At 45.4% G+C, this 20,143-nt stretch overlaps 1 protein-coding gene across 1 annotated transcript; it reads right to left on the reverse strand.

The window, feature by feature from the left end:
* Nucleotides 1–10,014: 10,014 nt before the first annotated feature.
* On the reverse strand, nt 10,015–18,877 carry LOC136476487 (DNA-directed RNA polymerase II subunit RPB1-like). The gene is made up of 14 exons (XM_066474342.1): nt 18,546–18,877; nt 17,428–17,691; nt 16,599–16,895; nt 16,361–16,519; nt 15,778–15,939; nt 15,463–15,683; nt 15,237–15,378; nt 14,797–15,132; nt 14,432–14,718; nt 14,066–14,324; nt 10,800–13,939; nt 10,648–10,698; nt 10,479–10,538; nt 10,015–10,391 (listed from the first exon to the last, which is right to left on the reverse strand). Exons 1-14 carry the CDS (start codon nt 18,627–18,629, stop codon nt 10,301–10,303), a joined length of 5,553 nt encoding a protein of 1,850 aa, XP_066330439.1. The 5' UTR covers nt 18,630–18,877; the 3' UTR covers nt 10,015–10,300.
* Nucleotides 18,878–20,143: the final 1,266 nt, after the last annotated feature.

The following is a 20,143-nucleotide window of genomic DNA, read 5'->3' on the forward strand; positions in this document are numbered from 1 at the left end:
TACACATGCATCCTACTACATGCATGTCAAAGCAGAATAGCATTTCTTCTGACAAATTAATAAGGTGACAATTTTCCAAAGATGGCTATATGATCTGAAAGACTGAATGGAGAAAATTGATGGTGCAGATGGAGGGGTCCAATCAGGGAGGCGGTTTCCGGCCGACACATGACACAAGAGCTGATGCCGGCCGGCAGCACCGATCGGTTTCATTTGCTGCATCCGAGTATCCAACGATCCCAGACAGCATGAGACCTCATCCACTAAACCCGGCCCATCACGTAATAATAATCATGATTAGATATTCCAGATCCTGAGAGGACAATCATGCTTATGCCTGGGCCCCGGGCCCGCGTGTTCCCCCTGCCGATGTGTCAATACCCGACTGGAGCGTGCGCGTGACGTGTCCGCCACGCTCGTGCCACGTCGTTGGCATGCATATGCATCCTTGGCTGGTTGGTGCTTGTGGGGGTACTGGGGTAGCTAGCCGCCGTTGGGAGTTTGAGGCTGGAGAGAGTTGTAGGCTGTAGGCAACTTGTGGCTGGTGTGGTAGTGGTACCTCTCTTGGCCATGCAAACCGTGCTCAGGGTCGTCTGCTTGTGCTGGTTAGTGGCCGGAAAGGTTGTGGCGCCGGCCGGCCGGGTTTCACTTCGCCACCTTTCTTCAGCTGCTGCCTTTGTCTCTGTCATCTGTCTCTCTCCAATCCAAGCTTAGGTCGTCGTCGTCCACAAGAGGATCGGAAGCAGCAGCATGTGAGAAGCATATGCACGTATGTTCAGTGGCCGGCGCAGACAGAGGAGGGGCATGCAGAGAGACGTCTAGATCAGGAGGGTCGCCTATCGACCGGGCGTTGTGCAGTGGTCGCTCGGTACAATGCATGTTTTCGGTGGTTTGTATTGTGGTTTGTGGGAGCCAGATCGACCACGTACCACGTACGTCCTGTCTGTAGAACGCTTTGCTAGCTCTCTCGCCGTCTCACGTGTGTGCAAAGTGCAATCCAGCAAGCTTTTTTTTCATCTGGTCCCGTGCTCGTCTGGGTAAGTTTAGCTTCTTTTGATCGTGGCCTCGTCTTTATACTTTCTTCTAGAATGTAGTAGTTGCGCTAGTTGGGCAAAAGAAAAAACTACTGCTGTGTGCAAGTTACCTGTGAACCAGATAGAACCTGCTACCGGCCTATATTATGCTACAACATGCATTGCATGTCTCTATGATACCGTGTCTGGATTTAATTTGTAGAACAAACAGAGATCTAAGGTTTTAAAAGGAATTCGAAGACCATAGAGAAACCAAAGCGGCTACGCTAGGTATCTGCGTCTTCCACCTATTCCTAATCTCGGACGTCCGGACGCCGGCACCAACCTCGTATGCTGCGCAAGCTGCTTCGCCTACTCCGCCTGCCCCACGCTTGCTGCGTCTTCCCCGCTTGCCCCGTGCCTGCTGTCGTGCCTACCCGACGTCCGCGCGCTAGTCGGGTAGGTTTGCCCGCCGAGCTCGAACTGCCATGGCAAGATGGAGGGAGGGGAGGGAGAGGAGATGAGAGGGCGAGGCACGCCGCGCGAGGTAGGAGCCAAAGCCCTACGGCAAGCCGCTGTCCGTCCGCAATCGGCGTATAACATGTGCAACACAAGATCTACTTTTAAAACATTCAGATAAAATATTTGCAACAAATGTCTGAAACAGATGAAACACTTAAAACATGCGTGTATAGCCATTGCAACATGTATAACACTAAAACACCTGAAACATAGGCTTGCAACATGCGTCTAAAACGCCTGAAACACTTGAAACACAGCGTTCGCCGCACGACCATGGCCTACCTTGGGGGAACTGCGGTAGATCGGCGAGGACAAAGAGCAGATGGGAGGCTGCCTTGGCAAAGACGCTAGAGCGGCCGAGCAGCGAAGCCGAGGAGGGCCGCCGCCCAGAGGGTCCCACGAGGAGCACCATCTCCTAGGCCGGCCCTGACGCCGTGGGCTGCTCCAGCAGCCACCACCGACAACATTACCCCATCGGAGCCGGTCGGCTGGGGAGCGACGGCGTGAGGGATGGATGCGGTGGTGCGTGCATGGGTGGGGGAGGAGATGGGGCGCATGGCACATCGCAGGATGGAGTGCGGCTCAGGATAGATGAGCCGAGCATCATGGGCGGACGCGCGCGTTGCAGGCCGGAGCGAGCAATAGGGAAAAGCGGCAGCAACGAGGCAGGTGTGTGGGTGCGCGGCATCTAGATAACTAGGTAAGGACAGACGACCGTGTCAGAGTATTATAGAATCTTCATTGTGTCATGGAATTTTTTAACCCCGAGAAATACTAATGTTTTCGGAAGAGCAGTCTCGAACTGAATTCAAAGCTGGCAGTTTGGCCCCGTTCGTTTTGCTGAAAAAACAAGCCGAAATACTGTTCCGGCTGATTTGTTGTGAAAAAAATAATGTTCCGGCTGAAAAAATAAGCTAAAAAAATGGATTATAAGATAAGCGAACAGGGCCAAGTCCACTGGCCAACTCATCACTGAGCTTAATTAAATGCAATTGTGTGACTCAATGGATATGCTCGCTGTCGCCACAAACGCTTTCTACGTACGCGGCGACGAATACTTTTCACGTATTTGCTGACGTGGCGTGGAGTCGCGCCATCATAGTTGGCGTGACTCAGTTTGCGTATTTTTTTTATTGTGGATCCAAAATGAAGGACCTAAGGACATGCGATCCAAAGCGACCTTAGGGTCTGCGTGGTTTGGTCGTTTGGAGGAATTGAATTGGGGTGGCAATAGCAATTCAACCGTTACATTAATGGAAATAGGTTCAATAACAAATCTACCGTTTGGTTGAAGATAGAATTGGTAGTTAGAATCAAGTAAGGTTATAATGTCAATTTCTGTTTGGACGTCCATGCATTGGAATAATAGCGATCTCTATCCCTCCATCCTCCCCTTATGTTTGAGATCTCCTCCGCCTAGGGATCTCCGCCTGCGAGATCTCCTTATCCAGATTCTTCACGGACGAATGCCCTCTATATTCCATATCTATTGATGAGGTCGCCTCTGCCCTTTTGTCTCCGTCGGCAAGGCCCGCTCCGTCCTCCCATCTCTACTGCCGAGATTGCTCCTCCCTCCCTCTCCGCGCTGCCTTTGCTCGAGCTCTCTACCGGCGAGGGTCCTCTCCGCCTTCCACATTGCTTCCCTCCCTTTTTCTCTATCGACAAGTCCACTATATCCTTCCTCTCTGCCGGCCAAGCCCCCTCCACCCTCCCTCTCCGTGTCGCCTCTGCTCAAGCTCTCAGCCGGCGAGGTCCACTCTGCTCGAGCCATCATAGGCATTGTGGCAAGGGTTTGTCAGGGTGAACCTCTGCGGCGATGGTGGGCGGGACTCTGGTGGCATGTGGCAGTCTTGGAGCTGGTCTTATTTGAGATTGGTTCGTTCTCCGAATTCTCTCCAATACAGAGGGGTTGAGCTATGTATTGAAGATGAGCAGATTCAGTCGATGAGTGCCATTCTGACTTTTCGAGGAGTCAATGAGTCTCATGTTTAACCAGATATATACAAAACGTACTAATAGTTATGAAGTGTAACAAGCACCATTAGATGAATTATGGAATATATCTTTCATAACTGATCTATTCGGAGATATAAATGTTGATATTATTAAATTTAGTTAAGTTTTAAAAAGTTTGACCGTAATGACACTCTTTTAGAGTAGATAAATTTTATTTTGGAAGCAATGTTAGTAAATAATTGGAGGGTCTTGGAAGGGTGGAGGGGCCGTGACCTGTGAGCCTGTAACAGGAGGGTGGGTTGCCCGATTGAGCGGCAAAGCGTGCTACCAGCTACATGAACGACTTTGTGGGCTAGCTTGCTGCCGCAACATCTCTTGTTACGGCGAAGCTTCATAGCACCGCAACCTGACCATGCATACTCTGTTTTTCTCATGAACACGAGTCAGTTAAATGGTTGCAGAAACTGTCTACTCTGCATACACAATGGGTCCAAAATGTGTGTCATTTCCAAAAGCTGGTTTGCATGCTCTCCACGAATATACTACCTTTCCTCCAAAAGCTGTCTACTTTGCTAGCTTTTGGACAAACATGGTACTGGCTGCACTTGTCGTTGCTAAGAAGCCTTTAGGCCGCTGAGCTTGAGAGGGATATGATGGCTACAACGCACCAATGAACGAAACCACACACCCGGTACCTAAGAATGATACCAACTAGCAGGAACCCCGCGCAGTTGCGTGGGCTACCAAGCATCACCAATGTGCAATTGTTTTCATCGTAAAATACAATGTGTCTGTGTTAGACGGAAAAATAAAACCCTTTGGAGTTGTTGGCTATGCTTTGCCAGTCTGTAATATAGTGTAAGCAAACGTCTTCGAAATTGAAGGCACTGTGGAAGGGGAAAAAAAAAGATGGATCAAGGGTAAGTGTCAGTTAGCAAAGAATGAGCACGTCAAAAGTGAGAGGACTATAGGGTGACCAAAATTGTGGTACCTGTAGTGGCTTGCGTTATGCATTGACGAAATGGCAGTTTCTATTAAATAATAATAACTGTGGAAAAAAAACACTTTGTTGTGGTCCTGTTAGCTCATATGTTTAACTATTGTAGTTGAAATGTATTAAGCACAGGTCCAAAGGGCAGACCCAGTGCCGGAGGCTCCCACATGAGTGGGGTCTGGAGAAGGAAAAAACCGAGGCAAGTCTTTCCCCCGCAAAATCTATGGAGAGACTACTTCGAACCCATGATCTGGTGACTCAGTGAGACGGCTCTCACCACTGCACCAGGCCTGCCCTTCTATTAAGCACAGGTCCAATCACTTAAAAACTGACAAATGGGTCATTGATTAAAACAAAATCATTTTATGGAAGGAGTTTGTTTTGCATCAGATGGAAGCTGTGTATTTTGCAATATAACTTGATTTCCTATGAACCAAAGAAAAATATTGGCACAGACATTGTTAATGGTAGTTAAGAAATTTATATGTACATGTGGAGGCCAAAATAAGCCAGGTAGGGCGCTAGATTTCTTTAGATCTATGTGCATATTTTCCTATCTGTTTACGTTGTCTATGTAAATACACCTATCTGTTTTGCAGATGGGTATATGCGCTAGTGGGTGGTCTGATCAGAATAATTAGGAGTAGATCTGTCACGGTTTGTCAAACAAATCATAGTTTATATGTGTCTGCCACATTCAACTTCAGAAGAGATAACACAGACCTGATGAAGCAGAGGAGGAAGAGGAATCGATGCAGCCATCCAAGTCCATGGACCTGCAGCAGAAAAGTGTAGAAGATCAACAAATGTTCGTTGAAGCTTGGGATCATAACTGCTTAGGTAACCAAGTAAGTTGAGTTCCTGTGCAAGAAAATCAAACAGAGCACATGGAGAGCATGTAGGTCAAGAGACTTTGTAATAAAAAGAATTTTTACATATAGTATGAAAGCATACCTAACCAAGAAGCAATAAACTATATAGCAGTAGGCAAATGTAGTTTCTTAGATAACAGGAGGGAAATGCAGGGCCAAAGGAAGGTAGTAAGCAGCATGGTTTTATTGGTTGAATAGTGCGTTGGTTTCCTGGGATTGAATCACGTGCCTCCTTGTGTTGGTTGAAGTATATGTAGCATGAGAAGGCACTAACAATGCAGAGGACACTTTGAAGAATTAACACTGAGTAGTTAACGGGCCAGAAAATGTCTGTGTATCTTGTATGCTTCTATCAGCTATGATACTTTGAAGTAGGACATGAAATGGATAAGTCATAGAGCTAAGCAGCAAGTAGACAGTAGAGGAGTTTTTTTTTAAGCATAATAATAATATTAAAGTTAACCAATATGGTAGAAATCAGGAAGTAAAGTAAAGAGGACGACGTATATTTATATAATTTGGGGAAAAAAGTATGTTGAGGCAAGGAACGATACGTAGGCCAAAGGGGCTATGAATGTACAGGTAGCAAAATTTTCAACCAAAATTTGTTCAATGCGCACATGGTTTTCTGCATTTTTCTATGGAACCATGTACAGAAGAAGAGTGTAGTTAGGTTCACAGTCTGAGGTTCAGCAGCTAGTATAGAAGTAGGGAAAAACATTTACAGGAACACATGGCAATCTGTCAGAGCTATTGCCTACAAAGTCTAACTACTTCAGGTAGGAAAAAAAAAACTGAACTTCGTCTCTTTGCATGCTGCGCATATAAGATGGCAATGTTAGGGCATTCTTAAAAGAATCCAAGCATGGAACGGTAGACATGGCATGTAGTAAAATTAAATACCAATGGGAAGACAGGAGTAATAACAGCAGGTTAGCTTACGACGGTGTCGATTGCACAGCAAGGGCGGCCAAATATTCTGCAAGTAACAGAGACGTGTGAAGGAATATTAATAAAAGAGGAACTGTTGATGGGGTGTCATGGAAGCCAATGCGCTTGTTTGGATGGTAAAATATGAGCACGTACCCTTTTCTGCTCCGGAAGCTATAGCGGACGTACGCCTTTTGCGACTTTCAGTGGCAATGAATGGACCCTGGGTGTGGCATATCTGTTGCAAACAAAGAACAGAGATTGGTCAGTATGATGACATACGTAGTCTGTGCAGGCATAGATGGACAGATTTTATTGATCATAGGAAGAATCATCATACCGATTATAGAAAAATATGTAACAGGTCATAGAAGAAGCAGGCGTACAATAGATTCGGCATGGCTTGCGAAAATTGGAAAGTTGACATCAGAGACAGGGAAGTATTAGATATAATATACGTAGCAGTAGGCAACATCAGAGGGGACTAAAGATTAAAATCGGGAATCACCTAGCCGTCGCCGGACCAGGCGTGGTTGTGAGACCGCCATTCTGAAATCAGAAGGTGACATAGAGGAAGGGTCACAATGTAGTTGTCCGCTGGTACGGGCGGCTATATCACGAAGGGAAATTAATGATTGGTTGTGTATATGCCTATGAAGGCAAACACTGAATCAGCAAAGCAAATGGAAGCAGTAGCTTTGACAATGAGCAGGCCTGCACTTGCGGCCTTTAACCATAATCGAAGGAACACTACTCCACAGGCAGTGGGAGGGCGACCGGCAGTACAATAAGCAGACTGATAGAGCGCCTGAAATGAGTAAATGCATCGAATTTATGTGACAACTGTCCTATAACATTTTCTAGAAAGAAAGATAAATCATTTTATCACCCAGAGGAGGAGATGATCTCTGCACCACTCGAAGTGCAGAAAAGGATAGAACAAAGATAAATAAATAAATAAATAAAAGTTATCGTCTGCTTTAGTTGCTGTGATTGTTCTGTACATAACTGTGGGGAAGTCATTATATAATATAGTAAAAGTACTGAATAAGTCAGAATATTAATTATGCATTGTTTGAGCAACAGGACCAAGAGACTTTAGCCTTAGGTAAATTAGAATTTTGACCTCATGAACAGGGGAATCCATAAAAGGTCAACGGGCCTAGTGGCGCTAGTGGCTTGAATAATGCAGGTGACCGGGCCCCACCGGTACACGTGGCTGGACCTCCTTGGGTTGGCGGTCGGGAGGACAGCGTGTTGAATTTCAACAGGTCATTTGTGACAGTCACCACCACACAATATATACATACCGCGTTTTGCATTGCTTGCGTCGAGATTCCACGTACGCAAGCCATCTAATAAAAAACATGATCCACGTAGGCTCGCGATGTGCTGCTGATAACAAACGAACGAACATGCATGTCATCGCAACATTTCTTTTTCTTTCGTTTATTAGCATGCATGTATAGATGCACGCCAAACACACGCATCATATTGTGACGGCATACTTGGAAGAGGATGCCACTTTATAGTAGTAATATTTTCTTTTTGCGATTGCACGATACAACGCGGATACTCGTAACGCATGCACACTCAGCCCCCATGAAGCATTGCTTTAGCTGGCTTCAAGAGTTTTCATGGAGTTATTAGAGCTACAATTACGTGTACTCGGACCAAGAAGAAAGTGGTTTACTTCTCTCGAAAGGATAAGAAAGTGATTAGGCTAAACTAGAGGTTTAAATCACTTTATTTTAATATTTCAACTTCCAAGTAAAGCTGGAAAATGACAGGCCTGAGATATGAGATAGCACAAGTATGCCCGCAACTATATATGGTGGACGCGTGCTAATAATAACATGGTTGCTTGAGAAGCAAAGATGATGATCATTAATTGTTGTTCGTTGACTAATTAATACTACTACTGTTGTAAGAACCATGACCCTAGTTGGGACAAAGAGATCGAGAACGAAATGAGTTGGATCTTTCTCATGAATTTTGACTGTGTGACCCTAAATGAGATCGATTTCCGTAGTATAATCATGTAGAGCTCTTCGTTAAGCCTTCCAACATCACGAAGATCGAAGTTCGGAACGAAAAGTTATGGCCAAAATATAAAGTAATACTCTGCTAAAAATGTATACGGTGGACTATCCCGCATAGGTTCACCTGGTAGAAAAATGAGCATACCGTACCTTCCGGCGTTCACAAGGCTTTACACGTCAGATGGCCCGACGTTCACAAGAAATTTTCAGAAGAGAATATTTTTCCAAAGAGGTGCAAAAGTGGCTTGTATGCACGATGTAAATCCGGCATTGAAACAAGCCATCATACGGGACCTTGCAGCGTTCACATGAAAGAAAGGGGTCCCAAGGTAGTTCGCGTGGATTGTGCATACCGGATGTTTCTACACTTGTAATGTTTGCTTACGCCAAATCAATCGGTATATGCAACAAAATTTAACCATTGTTGAAACAACAGTTTAAGGGGCTGAGGCTATAAGCCTACAGATATCGTTTTGGAGGCGATGGAGTCCAAGATAAGCTCACATACATTCAGGGCTCGTTCGGTTGGGTGAAATCCAACCAGGAACCCTTCCAGCTGATCAAAACTAGTATAAATTAGTGAAGTATTCCCAATAGAAATGATCCAGGGGTCGTTTCCCTGCCAAAAGAACAGGCCCTCAGGGATTATTGCAAAGCCACTAATAAAGTGCTATGAGCTAGCATGAACTAATCCTACCCACTGCATGCATTTTTATGATAAGTACAATACAGGAGAACGAAAGATCAAGAAACGTCAGGGAACACCCATTTCGCTCTGATTCAGAAAACGCCAGAGTCTGAGACAAAGTTGCTCTGATTCAAGCGTAAGTTAACAAGAAAAAAAAAGTAACTCTGACAAGTGCAGTTAACTAACACTGCAGATGCAAGAAAATAACTGTGATTAATGTTTCCGCAGGCCTATGATGTTTAGAATGTGCCATGACTGTATTTTCAGAGCAGCCGTGTATTTCATCACCCAACACATGCTGCTGGATATCTTGGAATCTCCTCGGCACTCGATCCACTGAAGCCACAGTGAGGCCTCTACCAATTTTGGAAAAATCGCTACATGAAGATGGTGGTTTTCGTGAGATTTGTACGAAGAAAGTATTGATCAGCATCCAATGTAGTTTTCATCTGGAAAAGTAGTTTTCATGTTAATAGTCTTCCCAGCCGTTAATCTTTCTTCACTTATTAAACCACAGTTTTTGTAAAAGCAAATAGGTCGAAGCAACAGTACAAACAAGCAACAATAGTACAAACTGATAGCCTGTGACAAATGGTTCTGGGAAGAATTTTCCAAATAACCATTCAAGTAACAGCAGTACAAACAGCACATTTACAGATGGCCCAAACATCTCCAGGTGCTAAACTGAATCTTGCAGCTAGTCATTGGAAGCTTTTTTAGTAAGCTCGACGTAAAGCAACAAGGAGACCCTTGAATTCTTGATGGGGATGTGCGAGGGTCTATTCAGGAAAGCAGGTCTATTGCCTTCCCAATACTGTAGACCTGTTCAGATGTAGCCCAGACCATGTGCGACTTGGATCAACTTATAATCCATCCAAGTTCCAGCACTCCAGATAAGAAGTGAAGCTTAACCAGAAGAAACATTGCAGCTCCAAAAAAACACCCGGAACATAACCATCCAACGAGAAAACTAATCTTATGGTATAGACGCACAGTATAGTAGTACCAATAATACCTTCACGATCTTATCATCATCAGTTACTATGTTACTCTGAATGGACACCATGCGGTGAACCACTTAGCAAGTCGCAGCACAGTTCAGTCCTTAGTTTCTAGTATCATACATAAACAACTCTCACTGCTATTAGCAGCTCAAGAAAAATAAGTTTGCTCTCAGAGTTCATCAACCATACAAAAACATTAGCGAAAAAAAAAAGGAAACGAAGAGCGAGGCACGACAAGCTCGATCTTCCCATGTAGCCATCACCGGTCCTCCAGCGCCCTCAACGAGTGCTCTCATCATCCTTGTCATTACCTTGGCCTGTGGACGATGGGGAGTAGCCCGGTGCAGTTGGGGAGTAGCTTCCACTAGGGCTGCAGTGTGCAAAATGAGATTTGTCAGAACACAAAACGATGTCTTGCATGAAAGGTTGATATCTGTCTGACACTACAATGACTTGCCTGTAATTTGGAGAGGTTGGGCTATAATCCGGGCTAGGTCCTCCAGAGGTGTTGAACGGGCTGCATTAATTGGGTAATGTGTAAGACAGACGATGGCAAGCAGAATAATAGTATTCAAGCATATATATGTATGAAGATGCACCAAAGGCAATGGGATCTGAATGTGCACCTTGTTGGGCTGTACGATGGACTTGGTTGTGAATATGATGGTGATGTTGGACTGTCATAACAGAAACAGTAATTCAATGCAGATATGTATGGACAGAGTACCCTTTGAGGCAATAATACTAAGAATACAGATCTTCCTATAATTATGCGCACCTGTAGCTTGGAGAAGTCTGACTATATGGAGTCATCCTGGGGCTGCTTGGAGAGTATGCGTGCGAAGGGCTGTACTTGGCTGATGAAGGATTGTAGCTCGGAGAAGTAGGACTGTAGCTCGGAGAAGTAGGACTGTAGCTTGGTGATGTTGGGCTGTACCCTGGCGAAGTTGGGCTGTATGCAGGTGATGTCGGGCTGTACGAGGGGGAGGTAGGGCTATATGAGGGGGAAGTAGGACTGTATGAGGGGGAGGTAGGGCTGTATGACGGGGATGTTGGGCTGTATGATGGTGATGTAGGGCTATAAGATGGCGAAGTTGGACTGTAAGATGGTGATGTGGGGCTGTATGCGGGAGATGTAGGGCTATATGCTGGTGAGGTTGGACTATAAACTGGTGAGGTGGGGCTGTAGCTTGGTGATGTAGGACTATAGCTAGGAGATGTAGGGCTGTAGCTTGGTGATGTAGGACTGTAGCTACGAGATGTTGGGCTGTAACTCGGAGATGTGGGTGAGTATGATGGACTGGTAGGCGAGTAAGTTGGACTTGTTGGGGAGTAATTCGGGCTTGTGGGACTGTAGGTGGGAGAGCCAGGTGTATATGATGGTGAGGTGGGACTATAGCTTGGCGATGCAGGGCTGTATGATGGAGAAAGGGGGCTATATCCTTTCTCTGGGGTGAAAACTGGAGAAGATGGACTGTATCCCCCTGACGATGGAGAGTAACCACCTGGTGAAGGGAATGGTGAGAATGCCATGTGCCCAACATATGGTGAGAACGAAGCATCTGCATTAATGGGGGAAGCCCTGATATTTGGACTCAGCAGATAACTTGGGGACATCATTCCTTCATGGTAAGGTGTCCCGGAGATGGGTGATCGTGCTGGTGTCATGCCGAAGTCTAGGCCTTCCACATAGCTTGGAAGTTGAAGTTCAATTGCCTGCTGCAACATCTGGTCATTAAGATATAGTGCACAGCCTCCAGTACCAATAGGAGCAAGCTGACCAAGCATTATGTTTTCAGTGACACCTCTCAGGTGGTCAGATTCAGCATATACAGCAGCATCAAGTAAGATGTCAACAGTCTCTTCAAAGGAACATCTCATAAGAGGCCCAGTGTCATTGCGGTTGATACCGTGCCTTGTAATCGCCATTAAGTGACCTCTGTATGTCATTGTATCACAAAGAATGGCCAGATGCCTGTAGTTCACATAGGATCCATCGAAAGATATCACCACCCGAAGCTCATCCAAGAGAGAACGACGAACAGCCTCAATTCCAAGTACCTCAATCACTTCAATCAGATGGTTACTTGTTGTCCTTGTAGCATCAACATCCTCATGACACATGACAGCTAAGAGATTCACACCTTCTGTATCAAGCATCCATTCATTAGCTGCTTTGAAACCTTCGTCTTGATAAAAAGTATTGGCCTTCCCTTCTTTGATGAACACTTTGTTGATATCTGGAATGCCTCGAAGCGCCATCTCTGTCAACATATTACCCTCTATCTTTTTTAGGAAGACATCATCCTCAGCAGACTCATCTTGTATTTCTCCTTTTGGAGCTTCATCATTTGTGATGCGGATACGGAGGATGAGCTTATCCGCATTATCATCATTAAAAATGCATGATAAGTCATCATCAAACTCACGGTTAATCTTGTCAGCAATATCAGCCATGCTCAACTTCTTATCAACCATCATCTCACGGTTAAGCTCAATACGCAGCAGCCAAGGAGAAATTTTATCCGGGTCAATATCCTCATCAGGCATTTCGTAATAGGACTGAACAAACTCTGCGTCCTCTTCAATGATGGTTCCTAGAGGATCAGGATCATACCATATCTCTGTGGCGTGGGTAACACTACGCAGTGTGGTGTACTCCAAAGCACACTGGACATTCTTAGCCAATTCTTTCTTCTGGTTCACCTCAGGCTTCAGGTAAACAGACAAAGATGGAGTCTTTATCTTCTTGGCAACATTAATGATCTCCCTCAACCTGGGAACTCCAAGGGTGACATTCTTGGCACTGACACCAGCATAATGGAAGGTATTCAGGGTCATCTGTGTTGCTGGTTCTCCAATTGATTGTGCAGCCACACATCCAATCATCTCACCAGGGGCCACCAAAGACTGAAGAAACCTCGATTCAATCTCACCGATAACCCATTCAAAAGCTTCCTTTGTAAGCCTGTATTCCTTCAAGACCCTCTTGCTTGCAAACGTGCTACGAAGCAGGATATTAAAGAACAAGGTTGCATTCTTCTGAGCCTCAATGCTCAAAGGATCATCACCAGGTACAACCTTAAGTCTTTCTTGCAGTTTATCTACAGCTTCCACAATTTCCATCGGGTGCATGTCAGAAGGTCTTCTAAAATCAATCCTGAATGTCTTCTGAGCATTCCAGATGAGCCGCTTGAGGTTCACAGGCATAGGCCACGAATTGTCACCAGTTGTGGCGATCTCAGTCCCAAGCTGGTACCGATCAGCTTCTAGCTTTTGAACCTCTGCCTCAAACACATTTCTGAATTCACGTATGGTCTTCAAATCGTCAACATGTTCAGGTAGCATGTAGTTAGGTCTCCAGTTCTCATCATCCAGCTCATAACGGAATAAATTATCGAACTCAGGCTTCTTCATCTTCAATGAGTCCAATTTTTGAAACTCAATCCAAACAGCATCCATGCCATCTTCTCCATACAAGAACTGAATGACATCTCCCAGAGAATTTCTTACAGTACCATCATATTTCACCATGATGTCCTCCATAGCTTTCACAAGTCTCCTCTGGATATACCCAGTCTCAGAGGTCTTCACAGCAGTATCTATAAGACCTTCTCTACCACCCATAGCATGAAAGAAAAATTCTTGTGGTGTCAGACCTCGGAGGTAAGAATTTTCCACAAATCCACGACTTTCAGGACCATAGTCATCTTTTGTGAAATGTGGCAATGTCCGATCAATGAAACCAAAAGGGATCCGCTTGCCCTCAACATTCTGCTGTCCCACACAAGCAGTCATTTGTGAAATGTTAATGAAACTTCCTTTTGAGCCTGCAGTGACCATAGCCTTCAAATTGTTGCTTTCAGACAAGCTCTTCTGAGCACTGCTCCCAGCATCATCACGAGCTTTGTTAAGAACCTGAACAGAAAGGGATTGTATTGAGGTTAAAACAGCTCAACCTAAACGCTGAACACTCCTCTGAATGACATAAACAAAGGCTATATATATATATAATAATGAAAGCAAAACAGAAGCAATCAGTACCTGGTTCACTCTGTTTTCAAATGATTCCATCATGGTGCGTCCTGGCTCAGCTTCCAACTGCTTCTCATGTGCTTTTTTAATAAGCTCCTTCACAGCATCCTTAGCATCAGAAATTGTTTTATTAATTGATTCCATGGTGGCAGCATCTGCAATGGTATCCCCAATTCCAATACTGAAACCATTTTGAAGAAGCCAGTAGTTTACAAGCCACTGCGTATGTCCTAAGAACTTCCTGGCTGCATCTGGACCAACCTCTTCCCTGAAAAGAACAGGTTAAAATGTGATTTGCTTAGAAAATGGAAATGGGCAATATTTCTTATTGTCATGCAATTTTCAACAAGTAAAATTCAGATTAGGCATAATTACCAAATGACATGGATAAGACTTCCAGAGCCTGTTCCAAGACTCTTCTTGCAAAGTGTACCAGACAGAAGCTCTCCCTTCTCAATCCTGACCATAGTATCACCAGGAGTAATAAATCCCTTTTCTTCTTCCGAATGCCATGCTGAAAACCGTATTAAATTTATTTGCTTGGGTATAATTAAGTTAAAAACTTGTTTCCCAGTCCAAATAGGCCTAGGTTTCAAAATGGCAGGTGCAGGAATCTTTCCATCGAAGTCTTGCCACCACATCAAGATGTTCATAAATACATCCTGGAATGAAATTTAAATGAGCCACAAAACTGAACAGAATACAATTGGAAAGGACAAGTGAAATTTCTCTTTATTCACCTTTTCAATTAGAGTGTCCCTTTTAGTAATTTTGCGACAACCAAGCAGTGTGTCTTGGACAATGCCCATGACAGGCCTATTTGATTGTGGAGAGACAATGCATTTTGGCACCATCATTAACTCCAGAACTTCTGCCCTGGTCTCAAATGACTGGGGGACATGCATATTCATCTCATCACCGTCAAAGTCAGCATTGTATGGTGAAGTGACAGACAAGTTCAACCGGAAAGTTGAGTAGGGCATAATTTTGATGCGATGCCCCATGATAGACATTTTATGAAGACTTGGTTGCCGGTTGAAAAGAACAAAATCCCCATCATTGAGATGCCTCTCCACCTGATGAAATCCGGCACAAAATGAGTCAAAACATAAAACAATTTTACAATGAGAATGTTTAGAAAAGCAGCAGCTTCTATAGTCATGGGGAGGTTGATACTCACCTTGTAACCAAGCTCCAGATGCTGGTCGCTGCTTTTCTTCACATATCGAAGATCAAGCCTCTGACCATCTTCCCTGATAATGTACTTTGCACCGGTCTTCCCTGGGGGAGGGTGAGGCCCATATTCGACAAGTTCCTTCAACCTGAAATTATTGGATTTAGCTGCAAATGATCAGCAAAAGCACAGTAATTAAGTAACATTTGTCAATAAAAACAAAATGGTTCACCTCTCAATATTATATGGAGTAACAGTTTCAGGATATGTCAGGTTCAAAGCAATACTCCATGGTACTCCCAACTCATCAATGTTTATGTTTGGATCCGGTGTTATCACAGTTCTGGCCGAGAAATCAACACGCTTGCCCATCAAGTTCCCTCTAATCCGGCCTTCTTTAGCTTTCAGCCTGCTGCAAATTGATTTAATAGGCCTTCCAGAACGCTGTGTGGCCTGAGCATTTCAACAACAACAACAAAAAATTCATGAAAACTATTCTGATATCCATAGGTTTTATACATGCAAAGTAACATTCTAAACCACTCACCCTGGGTTGGCCAGGAAGATCATTATCGAAGTATGTTGCAATATGAAATTGCAACAACTGAGCAAACTCTGTTATAATGTGAGCTGGAGCGCCATTCCTCTCTTGCTTCCTCAAGTTCTCATTATGCCGTATAATCATAGCTAATTGATGAGTCAAATCATCCTGTAGAAACAGCACAAAAGCAAAGAAAAATCACAGTGAGGAGCTGCGAAATAATACCTCCTTTACAACAGGGACTGAAGTAGTAGCCCTCAAACATAGAACAAGGTTGCACTTATCCATCCATGCAACAACAATTATACACATAATAACTACTCCCTCCGACCCAAAATAAATAACTTTCTGAGGTTTAAAATTTGTCCCAAAAAATAGCATTCTAAAAAAAACATGGGGCATTGACTCCTAATGCGGAAGCTAATCACGGGTGCATGCAAATGATAACTACCAAATTCAGGAGATATCCTACGGGGAAGGAAAGGAGATGAGGATACATGTGTCTTTTGCCAGCATTCTTAATCTGTCTGAAAATTTCTACAAAGTTATTTATTTTGGGACGGAGGGAGTATATTGGTATTAGGCTTACCTCACTTCTGGAAGAAGTGTCCATCATGACAGATGGTCTAACAGGGGGTGGAGGGACTGGAAGCACTTGAAGTATCATCCAATCAGGACGGGCAAATTTGGGATTCAGGCCCAACAGAAGACAGTCCTCATCACTTATACGCTTCAGAACATTAAGGACCTGGTCAAACAAGCCATGTAAGAAACCAATTACAAGAAGTAGCATAACTTGCTCAACTGAATAGAGATTATAGAAATACCCTCTCGGCTGAGAGGATTTGCTTGCGTTCCACTGGCTCAGGGAGTTGATCCTGATCATCATTTTTCTTCTTTGGAGCTTTAAACTCTGCAACCATCTTCATACCATCGACTGTAATATTGGGCTGCTGAGCACCACAGCCACCTCTTTTCTTAACAGGCTCGTCAGTATCCTGCTCCTGAACATCAAGGTCATCGCCACCTGCACAGACTTTTTTGCTCTTGCAAGCATCATATATTCTCTTCAATCTATTCTTTGGATTCCTGATTTTTAGAGCCTGCTTAAATTTGGTTTCATCCTGCATGATAAAAAATGGATAAATGGTGATTAAAATGTGAAGTTAATTTGGTTTGGAAACACAAATGCTAAAGCATCTAATTAAGTGGTCAAATGTCTGAACACTTGAACCAGAGCTCATGAAAAAGACTCAAAACTTGGTGTTTGATCGGTTCTACTGTCCTGATCACTATAGGAATAATGCAATGAATACAAAATATACACACATAAGCTTATAAGCTTCATCAAACATGTTAGAACAAACCATGAAGACATATTAGGTCATAGAATGGTCAAGGAAAAGTAAAATAATCACAGTTTACATGCTATAATTGATACCTAAAAAAGTTAATGGCTAGTGAGAAAACATGCTAACGATGAACAACACCAGGTAGAGTAAAATGAGGCAACCATACTTTTCATATGTATTGAAGGGTGGGAACACACAAGGAGTCTTCCATTTTCAGTTTACCATGCCTCAATGTAAAATGACAAGTCCTTCCAGTATAGCAAGATGTACACACATATCAAGCAACAACGAGCCCAAGGGGTACCTCATCAGCGAGGATCTTGGAGCAGTTAAAGCAGACGCAGCGCATGATAGAGAGCACAGTCTTAATGAATCCAATGTGGAACATCGGCTTGGCAAGCTCAAGGTGTCCAAAGTGGCCTGGGCACTCTGCCATCCCTGCCATGCATGTCTCGCACTTAATTTTCCGGTCAATAGTCCCCAATCGAGGGTCACTAAGCCCACCAGGCTTCGGTTTTCCCCTCTCCATGGTCTCTGCGTGTTCTATTTGAACCACCGACATTTGTCTCTACACAAAAGCAGAAAGAAATCAATAGTCATTAGTTTCTATCCCCAGAAACCTGTACCTCACTCACCGCATACAAACAAAGCAGAATAACCTTTTAATGAAGCGTTACTATTCAGCACAATAAATTATACGGTTAAACAAACTCAGGAGTAACGTCATCTTGTTACTAACTGACATGGAATTTCCGTTATGTTCGTACGGAACACACAAATGTTTCAGTTGAAGTTGAACTCGACAGAATCAGAACCATACTACATGAAACAGATTAGGTCACTTAATAAGAACATACAGATGTGCCCAGACCGTAAGGCACACAACAACCAGGTTGAAGCTCTATCATGGACTGTGTGAATCACAACATCACATTAATCCATCATATCACTCGAAACCTATGTACAAAGTAATTGCCAAGTTCAAACTGAACCATACATTTTCTCTATGTGTAATACTTTCCATACTTCCAGCAGCGTATATACATAGTTCCAGGTTTCAAGCAGCAATACATTTTGTTTTTTTCCTAATGATGCTAGAATTTTATGGGACGAAGGTCTGTACGGTTGTACTAAACTCGAATTGCTTGAATTCACCCAGACCAACCAAGGCATGCCGATAGTGAAGCTCAAACCACTCAAACCCGGCACTAATTACACAAAATCGTGCCTTGAACCTGAACTAGAATCCTGACATCAGAACCGAGTTGGTACTGGTAAACTAGCAAACAGCCATAGCCATAGTCAAGCTAGTAGCTACACTACGGCCGCCCACTCAACTCGACCCTCGACCCGCTCGAAGGACAAAAGCAAACAGAGCCGGGGAGGGGAGGGGAGGGGAGGGGGGGGCGAGAGGGGTATTACGATCTCGTCGGGGCTGAGGATGCCGAACTGCACGAGCTGGACCTTGGCCACCTCGGCCGGCGAGTACGGGAACCTCGCGTCCATCTCGGCTGCACCCGGCGGCGGCGGCGCCGCCCACCACCACCACCTAGGGTTTCAGATCGCTGCGCGCTGCGCCGCCCCGCCACCAGCGCCCCCGCGGCACGAAGGATCGGCCCCGCTCGCTGTGTCGAGCTAGTGTGTTTTTGGCGGCCTCGCCCGGTGGAATCGAATGGATCGGCCCCCTGCCGACAGATCCGCGCGCCCCGCCTCCGCGAGTTGGAAGGGGAAAGGGAATCCTGAGGGTGCCTCTGAGGAAAGGCCTCGGAGAGGAGGGGGTAGGGGTGTATTTATAGACGTAGCGTGCGCCGTGGGGGCTATCCTGCGCCGGCTTGGCTGGCGGCCGCGTGGACGCATGGGGCCGGTGTATGGTGGTACACGTAGAGGCAGTGGGCGAGGATGTGTTGGTGTATGTGGACTGGGTGCGGGGGTACGGCGCGGGCGGGATGCGGAACCGACTATGGACCGGGCAGGTGGGACGTTGGATGGGGGACGGACGGTGGAGCAGGGTAGAGTACTGCCTATTGTGCGCAGTCAACGCGGAGGCAAAGCTGCCTGTTGTGGGCTTGCTCGGTGGACAGAAACCTCGTGAGTTGGGCTGGGCAGCTTGAGGCCCTTTGGCATGGCTCATCTGGCGACTTCTCGAGCGGCTTTTGAGGAAGCCGTGCCAAACGGCACTCTACAAAATGGCTTGCGCCTAGAAGCCGAAGAGAAGCCGTTCGGTGGCTTACACAGGGGAGGGCAAGCCAAAAAATGTGGCTTCCCCGACTTCTTCCTCACCTGCGCGTTGCTTTTCCATCCTTGTCCCCGGGCCTGCTCTCCTCCCCGGCGCCCGCGCGCCAACGGTCGCCTCCCTGCACCGCCGGCCTCCTCCTCCCCCGCCGTCGGCCTCCTGCTCCTCCCCGCGCGCCTCCGTCTCCTCCACCACGCCCGCCGGTCTCCTGCTCCGCCCCGCCACCGGCCTCCTGCTCCGCCCCGCCGGCCTCCAACTCCGCCCCACCGCCGACATCCTGCTCCGGCCAGCGCGCCCCGCCTCCGCCCTAGGTTCCTCCCCCGCGGCCAGCCTCCTGCTCCGCTGCGCCGCGCCCCGCCAGGATAAGGCCGGGAGGGAGAGGCCGATTGGATAAGGAGAGAGGAGGGGAAAAGAAAAGAAGGGGAGAAGGAAAGATAAATAAAAAGTGAAAGGAAAAGAAAAGGAAAATGAAGAGAAAAATATAAGGGTATTTTGAACATTTGACATCTTCTTTATATTCTAAAAAGCTAGGAGAAGCCGTTTTACCAAACATTTTCGTACAAAATAAGTCAGAGCCAGAAAAAACTGTTTTTCCATAGGAGCCAGAGCCAGTTTTATCACGAGCCAGAGCCATGCCAAACGGGCCCTTAGTCTGCTCTCGTCAAGCTAAATCCTAGTTGTTTGGTTATCTATATTATATTAGCTTGGATAGGCTTAGAGTGTGTTTGGTTGCCTTGTTTATTTTGATATAGTCACATCTTTACTGAATTGTTAAGGTTACCACTTT

Source organism: Miscanthus floridulus, chromosome 8, assembly GCF_019320115.1.
Source record: "Miscanthus floridulus cultivar M001 chromosome 8, ASM1932011v1, whole genome shotgun sequence".
NCBI lineage: Eukaryota > Viridiplantae > Streptophyta > Magnoliopsida > Poales > Poaceae > Miscanthus > Miscanthus floridulus.